This window comes from Prosopis cineraria, unplaced genomic scaffold (assembly GCF_029017545.1).
Source record: "Prosopis cineraria cultivar Desert tree isolate PC_DT_omini unplaced genomic scaffold, ASM2901754v1 PC489, whole genome shotgun sequence".
Classification (NCBI taxonomy): domain Eukaryota; kingdom Viridiplantae; phylum Streptophyta; class Magnoliopsida; order Fabales; family Fabaceae; genus Prosopis; species Prosopis cineraria.
Window position 1 is genome coordinate 27,031 of NW_026555814.1, and position 20,774 is coordinate 47,804.

Genomic DNA, 20,774 nt, shown 5'->3' on the forward strand with positions numbered 1-20,774 from the left:
GCAATTAATCAAATTGATTAAAAGTCAAGAGAATGCAAAATCATGTGACGAGTTAAAATGATCAGAGAGAGGGGCAGCATGTGTCTGCTAAAGGGAGAGAGATGCTGTGGGAGTGGGAGGTGGGGAACCTTAGTGGAAACACTTCATTGATTAGCTTTCTTTGACAGCGTGTAATCCATTTGATTATGCAGGAAAGTGACTGCTAAATTCCAGCTTTCACTACAAATCCGTTTCATTAATTATTATTATACTTAAGCAGAGAAAGGTTGAATTAACATTCAAAAGACTGTGGGTCTGATCTTCTTCCCGTTGGCTGCTACTTTTCGCATTCCTAGTTGTGCTTTTTCGGATTGAAGGAGGATCATCCTCTTAACTGTAGGATCCACCCCATGATCTTAACCATCATGCTATGTTCGAGGGGCTTTTCAGGATTAGGTTATCCGCTACTCGAGGACTGTGCTTTAAATCATGCGTGCGTTCCCTTCCTCTTCTGTATGGGAATCATTTTTATGGGAATGTGATATCCTTAAAATCTCATGACTCGTCCTTATTACGGTTATTATAACATCGTAGGATTCAATTCTTTTTAGGTCTGGCGTCCAAGTGTGTCAAAACATGACCTACAATTTTCATTTCTAAAAGAGTCCCTGGATTCAATCACTTCATGGTCATGAGAGGATTGGACATATATACTCGTTCCTTTGGCGTGTGCCAAACGTTCACGTTATTTTATCTTTCTCCTTTGCCAACCAAAACATTCACCGGAAACCTTATTTCTCATATTGTAATAGCACTGGCCGGTGCCCCATGATCCATCTTTAAGGGAAAGTGAAGCTGCAGTTCCATTTTTTTTTTTAAAAAAAATTGTGGCACTAGCAGAGTAATGATGATCGATTGAATGGCTAAGATTGATCAGAGAAACTAGGGAAAAAAGGGAGGTACGCGTACGGCTTTGTAATGATTTAATGGGAGCAATAGAAAATTGCTAAAGAGAGAAGCAAAAAAAAAAAAGAGGTACTGTAAATTGTAAATGTCCGTAGTTGTAAAAAAAAATATAAAATACGAGTATAATATATAGTTTAGCAGAAGATATAAATATATAATAAAAGAAAAAGGAGAAGTGAGGGTATTGGGTGGGGAAAAGGGTGTTTGGGTGGGAATAAGGCATATGAGAGGTGCCCACCACCCCCCTCGTGCGCGCTCTATCTATCAATGGCGGCTTAGCTATTGTTCAATCATCATCATCATTAATCACGCAATTTGGTATAAGTCATTCTATCAAGAATTTGACTTCAATTTATTCCCATGGTATTTCTGCTGAGTTGATTTTCCATCTTATTAATGCTAACAAGCTAGCAGCAAATTAAAACTTCGTATTTGTGATTCAATTAAGGCTTCATATTCGTTTAACAAAATTAATGAAATGCGGGGGAAGGATGAAGCCCAGCCATCGATTACAAAGGAGTGGACTTAGGGGTCGTGTTGTGAGAGGATGTGGGAGACAAGGAAAAACACTGGAAGGCAATAAACAGTTACCATATCGTCTTTTTAGGAGAGTGTGGGCCTATCCCTACTTGCTATCTCTGCATATTCTCGGATCATTCTCTCCCTCCCTGGCCTCTATTTATAGACCGTACTCTTGACTCTTCTCTCCACCTCAGCCCAGCACTTCCACTCCTAGTAAGGCTAGATAGTATTAGCAAGGTTTGAGCTTTGCCATGGCTGAGCCAGGGTCCAAGAGAATGTGGTGTTCTATTCCAGAGCGGCTCCAGCTGCATGGCGCCATGCTGGCCCTGCAGTTTGGCTACGCTGGATTCCATGTCGTCTCCAGAGCTGCCCTCAACATGGGCATTAGCAAACTTGTTTTCCCTGTCTATCGCAACATTATTGCTTTGCTTCTCCTCCTTCCCTTCGCTTACTTCATCGAAAAGTACTTGTTCTCATCCTTCTTTCTCCTCCTCTCTTGATCTCTCTTCCTTCTCATTTTGCTTCCTTCATCGTCATTAATGTAACACCTCTTTTTTTCTGTTCAGGAAGGATAGGCCTGCCATTAGCTGGAACTTCACCTTCCAGTTCTTTCTTCTCGCACTTATCGGGTAATACATCTCTCATGCGTAGAAAAGAGGAAGCCAAGAGACTGGATATATAGTATGTAGGTGGTTAGCTAGTTAACTAGTTTATTTTGTGTAATTATAACAGGATCACAGCAAACCAGGGCTTCTACTTGCTTGGCTTGGACAACACATCTCCGACATTCGCATCAGCAATTCAGAACTCCGTGCCGGCTATCACCTTCCTCATGGCAGCCATATTCGGGCAAGTTTCTCTCTTCAACCCCAACTTTAATAATTTTCAGACTTGCATTGATTTAGTCCGTGTAATTAACAGTGCGCTTGACCTTGATGATATTTCAGGATTGAGAAAGTAAGGTGGAACAGAAGAGACGGGATGGCTAAGGTGGCTGGAACTATATTCTGTGTAGCCGGGGCGACCGTGATAACACTATACAAGGGTCCAACCATATACAGCCCGGTGCCACATCTACAGGATACTTCAATATCTTTGTTTGGGTCACTGGAACTTGGAGATGCCAACGGAAAGAGCTGGACCCTTGGTTGCATCTACCTCATAGGTCATTGCTTGTCCTGGTCGGCCTGGCTGGTGATGCAAGCACCAGTTCTGAAGAAGTACCCCGCTCGCCTCTCTGTCACATCTTACACATGTTTCTTTGGCCTCATTCAGTTTCTGGTCATCGCTTTGATCTTTGAAAGAGACGCTCAGGCTTGGGTTTTCCACTCTGGTGGAGAAGCTTTCACTATTCTCTACGCTGTATGTATTTGATTACCAACCTCTTGTAACCCATTTCATGGTGGAATTAATGATAAGAAGTAAATGATTAATCGTTTGATGAATTTCAGGGAGTGGTGGCATCCGGAATTGCCTTCGCCGTGCAGATATGGTGCATTGACAGAGGCGGCCCTGTGTTCGTTGCCGTGTACCAACCTGTTCAGACTCTTGTTGTGGCAATCATGTCTTCCATTGCCTTAGGCGAACAGTTCTATTTGGGCGGGTCCGTACTTTGACTTTTTCTCTATCAATTCTTTAAATTCAATTTACTCCCCCCCTCTTTCTCTCTAGATCAAATGTAGGAGTGTGTGTATATATTGGGAGAATCATGTCAAGGACTACTCAAACAAAATATTCACTGACAATGACTAATAAAATGTCTTATTTAAAAAATTATAAGTAGCATTTTTATTTTAATGACAACCCAGTAATGTTATATGCATTCTTGTTTATGAATAATTTATTTTGATGTTTGAATATTTTATAAGTTTGACCGTGATGTGATGATGAATAGTAAGTTCGATATGTATTATTGAATATTGAGGGCTGTGACATTGATGCGAGCTTTCTTATCTGCTTTCAGCTTCGTTTTAAAAAAAAAAAAAGAAAAGATAGAAGAAAACTAACTTAATTGCTGCATTTGTGTTTGTTATGCTATAATAAATACAGGATTATTGGAGCAGTATTGATCGTGGTGGGATTGTATCTGGTGTTGTGGGGCAAAAGCGAAGAGAAGAAGCTTCAAAAGGAACAGCTTACGATTGTGTCGTCTGCTCCTGAGCACGTTCCCAGGCCGACAAGCCACTCCAAGGCTTCACTCACTCAGCCACTCCTTCCTTCGTCCACAGAAAATGTCTGATCATAATAACTTCAAAGCAACTACAAGATTTCGTATACTTGTTATACTACTGCCATATCAGGAAGCTTGTGTGTGCATGCAGCGATTTTCATCTTCGGTTTTGTTTTGATTTGAAGCTTTTTGGTTAAATCAAATGCTCATGCTTTACTAGGACATTTAGGAGAGATTATATGGGATTTGGTTCCAATGATGGATGTCACTGTGGTGGGGGCGATAGAGCCTGAAATCCCATCTGCTTTTTAATATATATGTTAATTTATGGTTTGATTTACGAAAGGAAAGTTATTACTTTCTAAGACGTTGTAACTGTGCGATGGTGTTCTCTGAACCGTCATGATGACTTGTGGAAGTAAACAGAGACCCAAATGATTCCCCAGACGTGAACAGAACTCGCAGGCATGATAATTTTCTGGGTAGTCAAACGGAATCATTTTGGTCTCTAAATTAGCTGCAACTAGTAATTACTGGCCGTGGATTACACATGCAAAGTGCTGGCAAAATTTGAAACAAATATAACTGAAAAGCTGTCACCGAGATTGGGTAGTGGGTGGCAGAATGACATTCGGGGAAGAAGCTAGAAGATCATTCGAAGCGTGGGATGTGCAATTAATTTGTTGCCAATATTGGCCGACCATTATTAGTGACCATTCAAGCATATGTCCTTGACGTGTTGTCGTGTTATAGGAATTTAAGCATACTGAGTCGCAGATAACACCTGATGTGCGATATATAGCGCCATGACCCTCTGCACTGGCTCCTATATATGTATGTCTTCAGCGTAAAATAACAAACGAGTCATCGATAGGTTTATATATATATATATATATATATATATATATTAAGAGGCAGGGAAGCTGTTGAGTTAGATGAAGCCGTTATTAGAGTAGATGCCAATACCCTCATTCACATATCTCGTTGTTAATTAATCCCATAAAGACACGGACAAATTGACAAAGCTCTAGTGTATAATTAAACTTGTATGATTCGATCAACGGATCCCGACACACCGCATCATTAAAGCGTATTAAAAAAAAAAAAAAGTTTATCACCTTTTGTTTTTTCCCCTTAACTAAAAACGACCACTTTAATTAGATAACGCTCTAACCCCACTTTTTTAACCTTTTAAAAATATATAACAATTACAAGCCTTTACTTGGCCAATAGGTCAATCCATGAGCTGTGTTTTTTAATGACTTATGACCATTGAAAGTTTCTCCGATATTTAATGATATTTATGCATGTATGTTATTGGAGTACATAAAAGTGATGACAAAATTTGTATAATACATATAAGGCATTTTTTAAAAAACTCACCTAGGTTAAAATATAGAGCATTTGATAAATATTATATATATATATATATATATATATTCTTTAACATATCTTTACTTTAGTATATTCCAGCCGCAAGTAATTAATGAGTGTGTGTTGATCAAATCGAATATTATATTTAGTTCATAAAAAGGATACAATTGGAAATGTGTGAATTTTGTTTTTAAAAAAAGATTTTAACCCATTTTTTAAAAATGTAAATTAATTAATATGTAATCACTTATATAATTATCTAGCTAGAATATATATATATATATATATATATATATAATATTTATGAGGGAATTACATACAAGCCTCACATAAAAGAATTAATTAGTGCATTAGTCATTTATAATTGAATTAAGGCCATTGATAACACAATATGTTATTATTTTTTAAATTCAATTCTCAATAAACTTTATAATAATTAATTCACTTGTGTAAGATTTCAACATAATTCTTCCTTTATTAATGTAACCGTGGCATTTAATTGGATTTGATCCGATGCGAACTATTCTGCTTAGTATGGCTTTTCATAGTTTTATAGGTACTTTTTTGCCAACACTTCCATTGTCATGTTGAATTTTTTAGCAAGTTCCGCTGTACATGTAACGCGACTCATGCCTTAAACCCTGTGCAATTCTCAGGTCCAGTCCTTCAATGATTATCAACTCTATGCATTTATTAAAATATTATATTAATCATTGAAGTGAATAATATAAATATAATTAGAAGGGAATATATAATGAAATGATAGATATTTGATTTCCAAAGTTCTTTTTCTAAGAATATTATTCACGGCGCAATAAATTTGAGTCATTTGAATGAATATTTTTTTAAACTGTTCAATCGTCTGATTGAGTGGTTATTACTTGTTATGTAAGATGGAAAGTTTAGATCAAGATCTGAATACAGTCGCCAATGCTCTGCTATTGATGTAAGAAGATTACGAGGCCTAAAATGTCAGCGTGGGTTTTTTTACTGTTTTTTTTTTTTGGGGGTTTCCAAAGATATTTTTCTATTGAAGATAATTCTGTCTGGAATACTGTTGGATACTGAATATAAACATGTATTCAAACCTTGTTTTCCATATCATAAGGGATTAGCCATTTCGATTAAACACAATTCCATTGGTGTGCGAGCTTTTTAACTTCATAAAAGGGCATAGGAACTCAGTGTATGGGCTCACGGCATCCTGGACCAATGTTCTAAAATGGAAATAGCCCATTGCATAAGTGGGCCTCATTGTAATATTGTGTGTTTTAAATATCTCGGAAAGCAATGATGTCCGTGTTCTTCTTCTTCTTCTTCGCCTTCTTTTTGAGTAATTATTGAAGACCTTCATTTAAAAAGAAAGTATACAAAAGAACAATCTAAAAAAAAAAAAAAAACCTAAAAAACACCAAAACCAAACGCCCGAAGAGAAAACAACGTCCAATCAAGTAATGGGAGGTTGATACTACAAATTGAAACCATCATTATTAAGACTAAATGCTGACTTAGTTAAGAAATCAGCCATCCTATTATTTTTTCTATTTAAAAAATAAATCTGAACCTCCCAATTTCTGATCAAAAGTTTCTTAGTAAAGTGGATAATTTGCTGGAAAGGGTGAGTTCCGATTTCTTGAATAAGCAGCCTCAGTAAACTCGAAGAAATACTCGCAAGCTGACTCTTGAATTAGTCTGGGTAAAAGACAAGGATGGTTTAAAAAGAGTGAGAAAGATAGGTCCTACGAATGCGCCGGAGTGAACTAATCGGTGATAAATAGTAAAATTTATTTAACACAAAATCTATAATTCAACTAGCATTTTTCACTTGGCTAATCCGGGAGTTCAATAATTTACTTAAGGAATATAGTATATCCAATTATCAATATCCGGCTGGCCTATTGCGCTTTGGGAATGAGAAGACCGACCGGTAGAGGGTTGGTGTTAGCTTCTCTATTATTGAGAAGCTTAGAAAAGGAACCATTAAATGCACGCGACTTAGACGAGCAAGCGTATCGGAACGGAGAAGGAAACAAGTCGGGATGGATGTGACGTGGAAGAGAAAGTTCGAAGGGCTTGTAGTGGCTGGATTTCTTTATAGCATCATCGTCCATGTTAGCGAAGGCGGAATCACCAGCAGCTTCGTGAGAAATTATGACTATTCTCTGGATATGCCCTTGGACAGTGATGTTTTCCGAGTACCCCCTGGTTACAATGCTCCTCAACAGGTACAGAGCTAACTTATTCTCCTTCCTTTATTTTTTTAATCTCTGGAACTACCTTTTTCCTGGGGTTATGTTATGAAGGTCCATATAACACAAGGAGATCATTTGGGGAAAGGTGTGATAATATCTTGGATCACTCAAGATGAACCGGGTTCAAGTACTGTCATATACTGGGCGCAAGATTCCCGATTAAGAAAGCAAGCTCAAGGGTTTTTTCTTTCTTACAAATATTTCAATTACACCTCTGGTTACATCCACCACTGCACAATTGAGAATTTGGAGGTGCGTGCTAGTCTTTAGTCACAACTTTGAATATCAACATTATTAATGTTCGTGGCCTCCCAACATATTCTTATTCCGCATACAGTTTGACACCAAATATTTCTACGAGGTCGGAATCGGATTCACTACTCGACAGTTCTGGTTTAAAACACCTCCTCCAGTTGGACCCGATGTTCCCTATACCTTTGGCCTTATCGGTAATTGATTATTCTACTTGCTGCAACGAATATCGTTAAATTTAGCTTCTTGAATGGCTCATTAACTCAACGTTTGATCTTCGGTTGAGGTGTTGCTTTAATTGGATATTTGCGCCGAGTAATTTGTGGGAGAAACTGTGTTGGTAATTTTGAAACTTTTGGCACTCTGCAGTGATTTTGCTATTGCTTTATTTCGCAAAAATATGAAGTAGCAGAAACTTTACATGAAAATGTAAATGTACTTTCTTTTTATGAGAATGAAATCTTGTTACCAGAACCATTGTGAGCAGGTGATCTAGGTCAAACTTATGATTCCAACACCACATTAACCCATTATGAAAAAAGCCCAGCAAAAGGAGAGACAGTGCTGTATGTGGGGGATCTGTCTTATGCAGATGACTATCCATTTCATGACAACATACGGTGGGACACTTGGGGAAGATTCACGGAACGAGTTGCTGCTTATCAGCCTTGGATTTGGACTGCGGGAAATCATGAGCTTGATTTTGCTCCTGAACTTGTAGGTGCTCATTTCTGTGCTTCTGATTAAGTTGGACTTTCTGCTAGCTAGGCTTCCCGTTTTTTTCTTTTTTAAAATATCTGATCACATTCCCTCTCCATTTGTGGCAGATGTTTATGCAAAGGCTAGATGCAATAATCTTATTATTTGCCGATGCAGGGTGAAACAAGACCATTCAAGCCTTATACTGCTCGTTATCATGTTCCATTCCAAGCCTCTCATAGTACATCTCCATTGTGGTACTCTATCAGGAGAGCTTCTGCATATATCATTGTCATGTCTTCTTATTCAGCTTTTGGTATGATTTTTCCTCACTAACATAATTTTAGAATCTTCTTAGTGTTCCATGAGCCAATCAAGGAATCAACCCATAGTAAATAGTTTGCATTTTGGTTTATATCATGAGTCCATATATATTGGAATTGTTGGAAAATTTGATTTGACGACCAGCGCTCTACTAGATTGTGCGCTAGCAGACAAAGTCACAAGCATACAATATTTATGTTGATATCTCATGATGTGGATTTGCATATTTGATTTTTTTTTTTCCTGTGTGTGTGTTAGGTAAATACACTCCTCAGTACGAATGGCTTGAGAAGGAGTTTCTAAAAGTGAACAGAGCAGAAACTCCATGGCTGATTGTTCTTATGCACTGTCCAATATATAGTAGTTATGTGGATCACTATATGGAAGGGGAGACTGTAAGAGTAATGTATGAAAGGTGGTTTGTGAAGTATAAAGTGGATGTTGTATTTGCTGGTCATGTTCATGCTTATGAACGATCGGTAAGTGCTCCTTCTCCTGTCCACCGTATTGTTTGTTAAGTAATTGCTTCTCTGAATAATCAGTGAATATTTTATTGGTTGCAGGAACGTGTCTCCAATATAGCCTATAACATAGTAAATGGGCTGTGCAAACCCGTCAATGACCAATCTGCCCCAGTTTACATAACAATTGGAGATGGAGGAAATCTAGAAGGATTGGCTATTGCGTACGTATATCAGAAAGTTTTAGACACTAAGTCCAAATGATGTCTGATAAGTTGGCGGACTAATGGAAAATAGTTGAAACTTGAATGTTGCAGCATGACAGAGCCACAGCCAAGGTACTCGTCGTTCCGTGAAGCCAGTTTTGGGCATGGGATTTTGGATATAAAGAACAGAAGTCATGCTTATTTCAGTTGGAATCGTAATCAAGATGGGTATGCAGTGGAGGCTGATTCCATTTGGTTGCACAATAGATATTGGACTCGTTCTGATGAAGCGTCCCTTTCTGCATTACGGAACAACAAAATTAAACAGGTAGCGGAAGCATGATCCAAAATCAGAATTGAAGCAGCCACAAATATCACGGTTCTTGGCTGTTGCGTAATGTGTACGTACTTATGATGGTATTTGTGCTCAAATCCATGGAAGTTATAGTTAGTTTATTGTCGTTTGTTCAAATCTTCCTTCAGGGGAGGCGGTATAACACAGACACGGCTATAGCGACTGTGATTATCTCATCAATACTATTCAGTGTGTAAACTATAAGCTTTTCTGTGTATTTCCCCACTCACGACTCCCCAGTTTTTAGGCCTGAACTCTTGACTCTCCAGCCTCAACCTCGCCATTCTTCAATCATGACAACTTAAGGAGCTTCGACGATGAGTCCTTTAGTAACAAAGTTGCATCTTGTTAACTAAATTAAATCGTATTCTTCAATCCCATGAATGTTTAATGTTTAACTGCATGAATTTGAAAGAATTACGAGAAAGAAACAATAAAATTTATTCTATTTTTATTTTTGTTATTATTTTAAAATTTCCAACACTAATTTTAATTTTTTATCGTTCATTTTAAATAAGAGAATTATTAAGATAAGAAAATTACAACTTAAAATATCAACAAAAACAAATAGAAAATTATCATTTAAGGGTGGCGGAGGGTATTTAATGTTAAATAAAGATTAAAAAATTTTAAAATATTATTGCAAGATTAGAGAATTAATTTAAAAATAATTTTTGGTGGAAAAAGATTATAATGCCTATACTTTTCTTTTTTAATTGATAAATAGTTAATCAACAAGTGTTTACTTGTATTTAATAAAAAGTCATTTGCTAATTGATAAATTTAAAAATTTAAAAAAACTTAGTTGTAAGAATAAATAAACGTAGATCATGTTTCAATAAGTAATTATTCATTAATTAACAAGTATTTATTTATATTTAACAAAAAATATTTGCTAATTAAAATGTTTAAGAACTTGAAAGAGTTTTGTTGTAGTAATAGACAAGTGTAGGTTATATTTTAATAAGTAATCATTTGTTAATTAACAAGTACACATTTACATTTAATAGAAAATGATTTGCTAATTAAAAAATTCAAAATCTGAAAGAAATTAATTGTAAGAAGAGACATGTATATAACATCCCAATTTAAATTTTAATAGTTAATTTTTGGTAAATAGAAATTTAAAAAAATATTTAGAGGTAAGCAAATTAGTAGGAGATGATTAGTAAATCTAACTTAGGATATAATTCTAAATTAAAAAAATAAAAAAATAATTAAAAAAATAATAATAAAAAATATTATTATTAAAATATGATTATTATTATAATAATAATAAAAAGTATGAGAAAGAAGGAAATAAAGAAGAGAACAAGATGGCTTTCGGTGCTCTTCCGGTGCAATGATTATATTTATATAATAATAAAAAAAGAGAGAGAGGAAATAATTAAAAAATGTGGGACCCACAGTATTTTTTTTAAAAACCCATCCCTCCTTCTTCGTTTCTTCATTTCTCCCTTTTTCATTTCTCTTCGTGCGCGAACAGAGGGGGCGACGGTGTGCAAGTTCCCCGGTGCTGAGTTTTTAAGGTAAGAGTTTTTAATAGGATATTTAGGGTGTGATTTTAAGCTTTTTAAGACTAAGTAAGTGTTCTAAAATTTTTTCTTAGTCATCCTTCTTCTTTGGTTTCTGATTTTGTAGTGGTAGAAAATTTAAGATCTGGAAAAGAAATGAATTTATGTTGAATAAATATGGTTTTTGAGGTTGTCAGTAGTATAATAAATGTTCTAGAGTATAAATTTGTTGATAATCTTTGAATTTGTGGCTTATGGATCAAATTCTAAACTAGATCTGAAAATATATGTTGATTTATTGAGGTTTAGATGATTATTTAGGATTAGAAATGAATTATTATGGTTATAGGATTATGATTCTAAGCTAGAGACTCAATTTTTAATTTTTGGGTATTTTAGGTACGAATTTATGAAATAAAAAGAAAATTTTGATAATAGAAATTAGTTTAGAAGTTGATTTTTAGATTCTTAATATTTATTGATAATTAAAAGAGGAGTTAAAAATTTTACTTGATAGTATTGACTCTAGATTTGTATTAAGATTGAGATTAGGAATTATGTTATATTTTTAATTCTATTATTAGAATTATTTTATTAGTTTCAAAAATTGAAACTAATATTTATAAATAATATGTTATTTGTAGATTGTATTACTGGTGAAGATTGTGGTGAGAGAGAAATTTTAAGGAATAATTTATTGAAAAAGCCACGAGGTAACCATGCTTTTAATTTATGATTAGTGTTACTTCATGTTAATTGGGTGATTATTGAGAAAATTATGAATTTTTTTTATATTGTATATTGTGCAATATCATTATGAATTTGTTTGATTATTGTGGGAGGTGTTGGGAGACTTGTTATTATTGTTGTATTTATGTGCCACGTGGTACGCCCCTATTGGAGCTCAATAGGTGGCTTGTAAGGGCTCGGGCTAATTTACCTTTGGCCGGGTAATTTAGCACCGAGTGAGGGCTACGGCTCGAGGTTAATGGAGGGATATAAGGATGGTTGTTTGTGTATATTATAATATTTTATATATTTGTTGGAATTATATTATTTTTAATTCTCACTTAGTAAGCACACACTTAACTGTTTGTATACACTATCATAAATTGGCTTTGGTTACTGGGACTTTTGAGTCTCATTATGTGGTTAACAATTTTTAAGAGAAGAGCCACGAGTGACACGTGGAGGAGTCCCAGAGGCTTAGTGGTATAGATCCACTGTCTCTTTTGGGTATTTAATTTATGATTTATAATGTGTTATATTGCCAATATTAGGGCTTTTTGTTTATTGTCAATTATATGAATATATAAATGTAATCATGCCTTTCAAACTATTTCTATTTTTGGTACAATTTGGATGACTGTAATTTTAATATTGGGTTTACTTTGGATTGGTTAAAATGGCATGATTATAAGGCCAAATAACTGGCTTGTGTTGAAAATTTATTAAATTGCTTATTTTACTTGTTGGGAGTATAAGGATGGACAAATGTGATTTAGCCTAATGGCATGTGGGAGGTAAAATTTATCTGAAATGTTATAGTGTGTGAGTTGAAGCCAATTATAAAATATTTTATATTGAAATTATTGATATAAAAATGTGTTGGGTAGCTGTAACCTAACTATGGCTGAGTTAAATTATTTTAAAAAAAAATTTGGTGTGTTACAATGTATATGTCATATTTTAATAAATAATAATTCATTAATTAATAAGTAGATATTTATATTTATTAAGAAATTATTCACTAATTGATAAATTAAAAAAATAAAAAGTATTATAATATTTTTTATTTAAAATTATTTTTAAATCAATCTCTAAATGATATTTCAAATTTTTTAATTGATTTTAATATTTTGCTGAATGATATTTTCTCAAAACAAATCTTGCGTCTGAGTTGCGGGAGTGAAAGCGTGAGTGTGAAAACTGGCTTCTGTCTATCTCCCTCTCTTTTTTTTCACTTTCTATCTTAATTATTGAATTCATTTTTCAACTATTAAAATTTAATATTTTATAAAATTATTATTAAAATGTGAAATTTTACAATAAATAAATAAGTTTTATGAAACATTAAATTTTAACTTGTGAAATTTTATAAAAAATAAATAAATTAATTAATTTTATATAATATTAAATTTTAATTATTTAAAAATAAATTTAATAATTGAGATAAAAAATGAAGAGAAAACGGATAGAAGATGAAACGGAGAGAAATCAAGTTCATGAGTGTGAGTGTGATTTGTGATTTTCCGTGGTTTTCTGAGGCACTTGCTTTTCAATCTCGTGGTTTTCTTCTGTGTGTCACTGTCCGGATGCGGGCGGTCTTGAAGAAATAAACGTCCTCTTTATCCTCCCCAAAAGGCCAAAAGCAGCCACAGAAAAGGGGAAAGGGTTGTTATATATATATATATATATAATTTCTTCAGTAGCAATCAGATTTAGTCAGTTGGGGGAGGCGAATTTGATCAGAACACACCGGAAGGAAAACTCGAGATTGGTCAGTGAAAGACGAAACATCAGTAGAATCCTCATCTCCAAAAACGAAAACGAAAAGATTTTGCTAGGTAGATTCCGTTGTTAGATTTCATTAACTCGAGCAATACAAATCCAGGAAAAGGGAAGGAAACATGAGGGCCACTCCCATTTTAATCAGTCTGGTTCTTATTCTCTCTCTTTTCTCTGTCTCTTCTTCCGCCAACACCTCTGAACTGTTTGAAAGCTGGTGTAAGCAACATGGCAAAACCTACTCTTCCGAACAGGAGAAACTGTACAGATTCAAAGTATTCGAGGACAACTATGCCTTTGTTTCCGAGCACAATGAAATGGGCAATTCTAGTTATACACTCTCCCTCAATACCTTTGCTGATCTCACCAACCATGAATTCAAGGTCTCTCGTTTAGGTTTATCCCCTGCTTTGCTTCGATTCGACCATCGAACGATCCAGCAGCCCGATGACCTCATCCTACAGAGTCTTCCCACTGAGGTTGATTGGAGAAAGAAAGGGGCGGTAACTCAGGTCAAGGACCAAGCCAGTTGCGGTATGTTCTATTCACTATTCTCTGCTTCTTGTTATTGTCGTTCCTTTTCTTTAATCGTTGACGTCAGAGCTTGATGTCTTATTTTTTTGTTTTTATTCGATTATATTGTCTTTCACACTTGGTTGAAAGAACGCCACTTCAAGCAGAAAAGTTTTTGCTTTTAGCTTTATACTTTCTTCCAATCAGAAATCATGGTTTTAACTTGAATGCTAGTTCTACAAAAGCATTTCAGTGGCTTTGGCCTTTTACACTGCTATGCTTATCACGATATCACCCAACCTTTGGAGTTTGGATTGGAGTTCTTAGTATTGTTACGTGCTATTGCTATTTGAGTTTAACAAGTAAAAGGGCGATATTTTCCCTATGCAAGAGGGTTTGCTTGTCAGCATAGGCTGCGAGAGTATGTATGATGCAGGATGAATTATGCATGTCTTGTTATAGAGATATGGTTGGGTTCTTGAAAATAGTATCTACATAAACAGGTTCAAGGTAATGGGCCAAAGAAGCAGCGATTAGTTTGTCCCTGATCTAACAAAATACTGCGGTGTGACCTAGGGGCATTCTTCGGAACTTTATGCTTGTTGCTTTCTAGTCGATTGTTAGTGTTAGTTATCATTGTAATTGGCCGAGAGCATGTAAGTGTGTTGTGTTTGTGTGTGTATAATATCTGTGTGCATTCGCACCCACAAAAAGGTAAGATACAAGGCAAGCACTTTGTTCTCAGTGCGTGCTTCATGATTTTGTTCCCAAAACATTCTCTCCCACTTGGCAAAGGCCAAAAATATGGCGTTGACTGCTGATTCCTCCTGTTGGGATGAAGCTAGCATCTAGGATTCTAGCTTTCCTTACAGCCAACCATGTTCACTGGACAATGTTTTATGGGAAGAATTTAACAATAGACATGTATTGTGTTAGGTGCTTGTTGGTCGTTCTCAGCAACAGGAGCTATTGAGGGAATAAATAAGATTGTTACGGACTCTCTTGTTAGCCTCTCTGAACAAGAGTTGGTAGATTGTGACAGAACCTATAACACTGGCTGCCAGGGTGGACTTATGGATTATGCTTATCAGTTTGTCATTGACAACCATGGGATTGACACGGAGGAAGATTACCCATACCAAGGTCGTGAAAGGTCTTGCATCAAGGATAAGGTATTTGATTCATCTCCCCCGATACCCCATACTCGTGTTGCTGACATGAATAAATACGTATGCATAAACACTTAATTTTGTCCCTGTCTAAATTGCAGTTAGGAAGGCATGTTGTTACGATTGATGGTTATACTGATGTGCCTCCGAATGATGAGAAGCAGCTATTAAAGGCTGTTGCAACCCAGCCTGTAAGCGTTGGCATATGTGGGAGTGATAGAGCCTTCCAGTTATACTCTAAGGTTGGTGTCCCGGTGGTCAAATATCAGAAACATGGATTCAAGCTCACCATTTAACTACAATTTAATGAAGTTTTGGTGCATTTGTGTGCTAGGGTATTTTCACCGGCCCATGTTCAACTTCTTTGGATCACGCGGTGTTGATTGTAGGATATGGTTCAGAAAATGGAGTGGATTACTGGATTGTGAAGAATTCATGGGGAACTAGTTGGGGAATGAATGGTTACATACACATGCGGCGAAACACCGAAAACTCTCAAGGGCTATGTGGAATCAACATGTTAGCATCGTATCCAACCAAGACCAGCCCTAATCCTCCTCCTCCATCTCCACCAACTCCTATTAAATGTAATCTCTTCACTTATTGTGCGCAAGGAGAGACCTGTTGCTGTGCTAGACGCTTTCTTGGTATATGCATTTCATGGAAATGTTGTGGCTTATCATCTGCCGTCTGCTGCAAGGACAATCGCCATTGCTGCCCCCATGACTATCCTGTTTGTGACATCAGAAGTGGTCAATGTCTTAAGGTTTGTATTAGATACTTCCTTACCTATTATAACCTCAGTGAGAATATTTCATATGAAGTGCTGCACAAGCTTGCTTGGTGCATTCGTTGACATATGTGTTTGAATATTTGTTAGACATCACTTGGATTATTCTTTAGTTTTCAACTTGTCAATTGTAAGCGACACTATCCTGCGGCTTTTAGTATATGTGCTGACTAACTGTCAATTTACATGCAGGGAAATGCAAATATGACGAGGACAAAGGCGCGTGAGATTGAGGACCCTTTCCATAAGCCTAAGGGTTGGAATTCTCAGTGAGGAGTTCATGTTATATACTTCACCTGTTGCGTTTCAGAGCAGAAATTTGCATTCTAGCTTAGCGAGGAATTTGACTGCTGGGATATTTGTATCACGAGGCGGATAATAAAAACTTTATTTTTAAGTTTGTCTTTATATCAATTTGATCTTTTTAGTTTAGTTTTTATTATTAATTTCATTTTTTTAAATTTGTTTGTTATCGGTTTGGTTTTTACTGTTTGGAGAGAAGATAGCATTGTTAGACTTTTTAACATAAATGATAGAATATTGAGTTGGTAGCATGTAGATTAATTAAAATAAGTATAGTTTTTTATCTAAGAAAAAAGAAATAAAGCAGATTCAGAAATTAAAAAGAATGCAGTGAAGTCAAGCGACTAAATTGACAAACTAGTAATTTTACTTGATGTTAATTCGTTATCATTTAATTTCATGTATATAAAATTTAGTTTGATTTTTTAATTTTATAATCTTTTTAATCTTTTAAATAACATTGTTAAAAATTTTTTTTATTAAATTTTTAAATATTAATAAAGTATTCTTTTAAAAAAAATTTTTTATTAAACTTTTAAATATTAATAAAGTATTCTTTTAAAAAAGTTTTTTATTAAACTTTTAAATATTAATAAAGTATTCTTAAATGTTGATATATTGAGTTTAATTTTTTTAATTATTTAAAATTTTATACATTAATTGAGTATATTGAAATTGTAACAACATTAAAGTTAAAAAATTAAAAAGATACTTTATAAAATTAAATGATTAAATTAAAAATTTATAGAGCTGATAATTTGGGCCAAGCCCGACGGGCCAACCCGAACCCGTCCGAAAATTAGGCCCGAGTCCGAATAAATAATATTTTTTATTGTTTCGGGCCTATTCGGGCGGCCCGAATAGGCCCGAGAAAATTCAGGCCAAGCCCGATCAGGATCAGGCGGCCCGAATAGGCCCGAGAAAATTCAGGCCAAGCCCGATCGGGATCGGGCTTGGCCAAATACCCGAATAGAAAAAATATATTTTAAAAAATATATAATACAATAATATTAATTATTTTTAAAGTTTTATATCATTTTATTTTAAAATACCATATGTTTGAGTGTATTACTATAGTTATTTTTAAAAAATAAAAATATTATATTTTCCTATTTTTATAATTTTTAATCAAATAAAATATCTGAAAATAATAATTAAAATATATTTTAATATTAATTTTATACTTTAAGACTCAATCTTTTTTTTAGAAAAATTGAGTCATATACACCATTTTCTTGTTCAAAAAATTATATTTTATTTTTTATAAAATAAGATAATTAATTTTAAATTAAAAATAATTTTAAAAATAAAATTTGGGCATGTACAAATTTCGGCTCTACTACTAAACAAACATAATAAATAAACTAATATTTTTAGATAATTATTTAATTATCATCTATGTCAGACTTAGTTAAAAATTAAAATGAACTAAAATAAATACCCTTTGTATATAAGACTTACATAATATAAAAAGTTAAAAAAAAATTTAAAAAAAAAAATATTTTACCCATAATTAAATGATTTTGTTTTATAATATTATGATGGCTATTTTCTCATATTCTTAAAAATAAAAAGTACAGTTTATTTAATAGTTGTTAAAAACTTGAACTAATTAGGACAATAATTTTAAATTAGTGGTCTAACCGTAGTTAAATTGAGATTATTTAATCATAATTAAAATAATATGATTCAATTAAAATATATAAATATTTTTATATAACCATGATAAGGGAAATATTTAAATAAATAAGACACAATTTACAAGTAAAGGAAACATTCATGAATAAATTGTATATAATACAACAAAATAGTAACAGAGTTACTTAAGTACTTAACTACAAAGTTAATAAGTTATTATTTTTTTATGCCTTTTAAGTTAAAAAATATTTTACGCTTAATAAAATTATTGAAAAATTTAAATTGATTAAAAAATAAAAAATATTTAAAAAAAAGTTTCGGGTATTCGGGCCAGTGAATAAGCCCGAAGCTTGAAGGTGTTAGAGCCACGGCGTGGCTATATGGGCTTTTTAGAAAGAGTAGGATTCTTTAAGCCCGATCCGAATAAGCTCGGCCCGCCCGAATTATCGGCTCTAAAATTTTGTATAAAGCTTGAAATAAAAAGTACTTCCTCCGTTCAAAAATATAGGTACTTTTTTAGGAATTAAATGTTAAAAATGTGAGACATTTTTAGTCTTTTAAGAGGTAATTATTGCTTTTTTTTAAGTATCCCTATTGATAGTAACTTTATATTTATTGTAGGTTGTTTAATAAGAGTAAACATGAAAAGATAGGGTTAATTTAAAAATAGATAATTACTTTATTGAGATGTGAGATTTAATTAAAAATATTTTATATTTTAAATGGAGGGAGTATAATTTAGTCTATACATGTTAAGTCATCAAAATGCTTTATATATTACATTACATGACAATTTTTGTCTTAAAATTTAAAAAAACTAATATGAGAATTTAAGGAAACTGAAAAGTTAAGGATTTAATTAATAAAAATTAAATTTAAGAGATTAAATCAATCATTAAAAAGATTAAAGTTTCTTAATCTTTTACAAAATACCGATATCATCCTTCACGCGTCTGCAGTGAAGGAAGGTTGATGATAAGAATCATTTTCAGACTGACTACTCATAAGTTTATTCATCCAGCATGTTCCTTAACATGGTAGATGAGAAGAGAACTGAATGTACCTAGTCGAAAATCTGGTATCCATTCCTGCTTTGGCGTTTTAAATTCAGTTTGTTTGGGACGAAATCTGTGGATGTTTAATTGGTCCTGCATATTTTTCATGACAACAGTGTAGTAATCGTTTGAACTTCAGTTGAATATAATAAATTATAAAATAATTAATTAAATAATAAATTTTAATCATAATTAATTTTGTTATAACAAAATTTGGTTTTGACACTTATTTTTTTAAATTAATTTTAATAAAATTGAATATATTTAAATAATTTATTTAAAATTAATTTTAAATATATAAATTATCATAATGGACATTATATTTTAAAATTAAATTATTAATAAATTTGTATTTAATATAATTAAAATTATTACATTTTATTTAAGAATTAAAATCTTATTTTTATTAAATTTTGGTTTTTTTATAATTTTTTTGGTCTTTTTTTTACAATTTTCTCCACTGCTTTTTGATCGATTTTGTGCAGAAGCTCCGATTGCCAGCTTTTAAAGAAAATTGATTTTAACTAAAAAATTGATTAAATGAAAAGCATGCGTTTGGGTATTTTGTTGGTTAATCGATTTTTTTCACTGAAAAAGTTGATTATTTTGCTCAACGAAACAGGCCGAAAGATATCCAATGTTGGGAAGAGATTGTGAGGTCCTGGTCCGTCATCCAGAAAAGTCATCAGCACATGCCGCTACACGAGAATCAGGGGCTGGAATGTTGGGTCGAATCAATATCACTGGCATTTCATCATCACTACATTAATATATCAGATCAAATAGACAGGTGAGGACAAAGGAATTTGTGTGGCTTATTGACTATTTTTCTGCGTGGCAGATTTTTATCCACGAAAGGCAAGTTTGAAATTTAGGGAGAAATAATGGAGGGGACCTTGCAATGGCTAATAATAAGGAGCAACGTGGACATGGTGGTCAATTTTCATGTGTTGGTGGTCAGAGAAAGGAACAGGGAAGCCCAATTGGAGTATGATTTGTGGTTTTTGTGGCGGGTTGTTTTGGATTTACTAGTCTTACTTATCGTTATCTTTTAATGTGACAACCATCCACGTGCGACCACTGTTATCAAAATTGGATCAGATCGGCCAGTTTGACTGGCTAACCCGAGAATCGACTGGGTGTCTGGTATGAGATAATAAAACCGGAAAATATAAGAACTGGGGGCAAATCACTTAAACTGGTGTTGAATTGATGAAAACCGGAAGAACCGGCGGGTTGAATGGTTCTGCCGCTTTGTTAAAAAAAAAAAAAAAAAAGGAACAAAAAAGCCGAGGGAAAAATTAAGACGAGAGGAAGAGGCAAGGCAACGAGAAATATCTGCAATGAAACAATCAGCATAGATAAATGCCAAAAGACAAGCCAAGAAGAATAAGAATGACGATTCTAGTAGATTTATGGTTAAAAGAGGAGATCAAGCTACAAGCCTTCATATCTGCAACTGGAATGATCGAAGCATATGAGAGGAGGGTGAACCTTGAGAGGCTATGATGACAGGAAAATACAGGGAGAATGGACTAAGGTTTTCAAACTTTCACTTAATCCTTTGACTGTATAACCAGGATTGAGGAGACTTGGGAGGGAGACTTTTAATTTTGTCGAGGACCGCAAAACACCTGGAGATGGAGAAAAGCCTAGTAATAGTCTTATAGGTGCTATCACTTTAATTCCGAAATTCCAAATGCATCTACAGTTAATAAATTAAT

The 20,774-nt window shown here is 33.9% G+C and overlaps 3 protein-coding genes across 4 annotated transcripts; all 3 read left to right on the forward strand.

The window, feature by feature from the left end:
- The first annotated feature begins 1,643 nt into the window (after positions 1-1,643).
- Positions 1,644-4,004, forward strand: LOC129297289 (protein WALLS ARE THIN 1-like). Its single transcript, XM_054935642.1, has 6 exons — positions 1,644-1,930; positions 2,034-2,096; positions 2,200-2,316; positions 2,415-2,829; positions 2,919-3,070; positions 3,517-4,004. Exons 1-6 carry the CDS (start codon positions 1,719-1,721, stop codon positions 3,704-3,706), a joined length of 1,149 nt encoding a protein of 382 aa, XP_054791617.1. The 5' UTR covers positions 1,644-1,718; the 3' UTR covers positions 3,707-4,004.
- Positions 4,005-6,886: 2,882 nt separating this feature from the next.
- Positions 6,887-9,764, forward strand: LOC129297284 (purple acid phosphatase 2-like). Of its 2 annotated transcripts, none has more exons than XM_054935638.1 (8): positions 6,887-7,236; positions 7,315-7,515; positions 7,601-7,712; positions 8,003-8,236; positions 8,343-8,471; positions 8,797-9,017; positions 9,102-9,223; positions 9,317-9,764. In XM_054935638.1, the coding sequence occupies exons 1-8, from the start codon at positions 7,051-7,053 to the stop codon at positions 9,546-9,548; spliced, it is 1,437 nt and encodes a 478-aa protein (XP_054791613.1). In that variant the 5' UTR covers positions 6,887-7,050; the 3' UTR covers positions 9,549-9,764. The 2 variants fall into 2 exon arrangements, with proteins under 2 accessions (XP_054791613.1, XP_054791612.1); XM_054935637.1 differs by having other exon boundaries at positions 6,890-7,236; positions 8,003-8,232; positions 8,392-8,530.
- A 3,573-nt stretch (positions 9,765-13,337) lies between these two features.
- On the forward strand, positions 13,338-16,423 carry LOC129297285 (zingipain-2-like). Its single transcript, XM_054935639.1, has 5 exons — positions 13,338-14,116; positions 15,032-15,267; positions 15,366-15,506; positions 15,599-16,030; positions 16,247-16,423. Exons 1-5 carry the CDS (start codon positions 13,705-13,707, stop codon positions 16,325-16,327), a joined length of 1,302 nt encoding a protein of 433 aa, XP_054791614.1. The 5' UTR covers positions 13,338-13,704; the 3' UTR covers positions 16,328-16,423.
- The last annotated feature ends 4,351 nt before the right edge of the window (positions 16,424-20,774 follow it).

Coding starts and splice junctions, on each gene's coding strand:
- LOC129297289 (XM_054935642.1), top strand. CDS start 1,719: ATGGCTGAGCCAGGGTCCAAGAGAATGTGGTGTTCTATTCCAGAGCGG. Junction 1,931..2,033: donor TTCGCTTACTTCATCGAAAA/GTACTTGTTCTC, acceptor TTTTCTGTTCAG/GAAGGATAGGCCTGCCATTA. Junction 2,097..2,199: donor TTTCTTCTCGCACTTATCGG/GTAATACATCTC, acceptor TAATTATAACAG/GATCACAGCAAACCAGGGCT.
- LOC129297284 (XM_054935637.1), top strand. CDS start 7,051: ATGGATGTGACGTGGAAGAGAAAGTTCGAAGGGCTTGTAGTGGCTGGA. Junction 9,018..9,101: donor TTCATGCTTATGAACGATCG/GTAAGTGCTCCT, acceptor TATTGGTTGCAG/GAACGTGTCTCCAATATAGC. Junction 9,224..9,316: donor CTAGAAGGATTGGCTATTGC/GTACGTATATCA, acceptor TGAATGTTGCAG/CATGACAGAGCCACAGCCAA.
- LOC129297285 (XM_054935639.1), top strand. CDS start 13,705: ATGAGGGCCACTCCCATTTTAATCAGTCTGGTTCTTATTCTCTCTCTT. Junction 14,117..15,031: donor CAAGGACCAAGCCAGTTGCG/GTATGTTCTATT, acceptor GTATTGTGTTAG/GTGCTTGTTGGTCGTTCTCA. Junction 15,507..15,598: donor CCTTCCAGTTATACTCTAAG/GTTGGTGTCCCG, acceptor TTTGTGTGCTAG/GGTATTTTCACCGGCCCATG.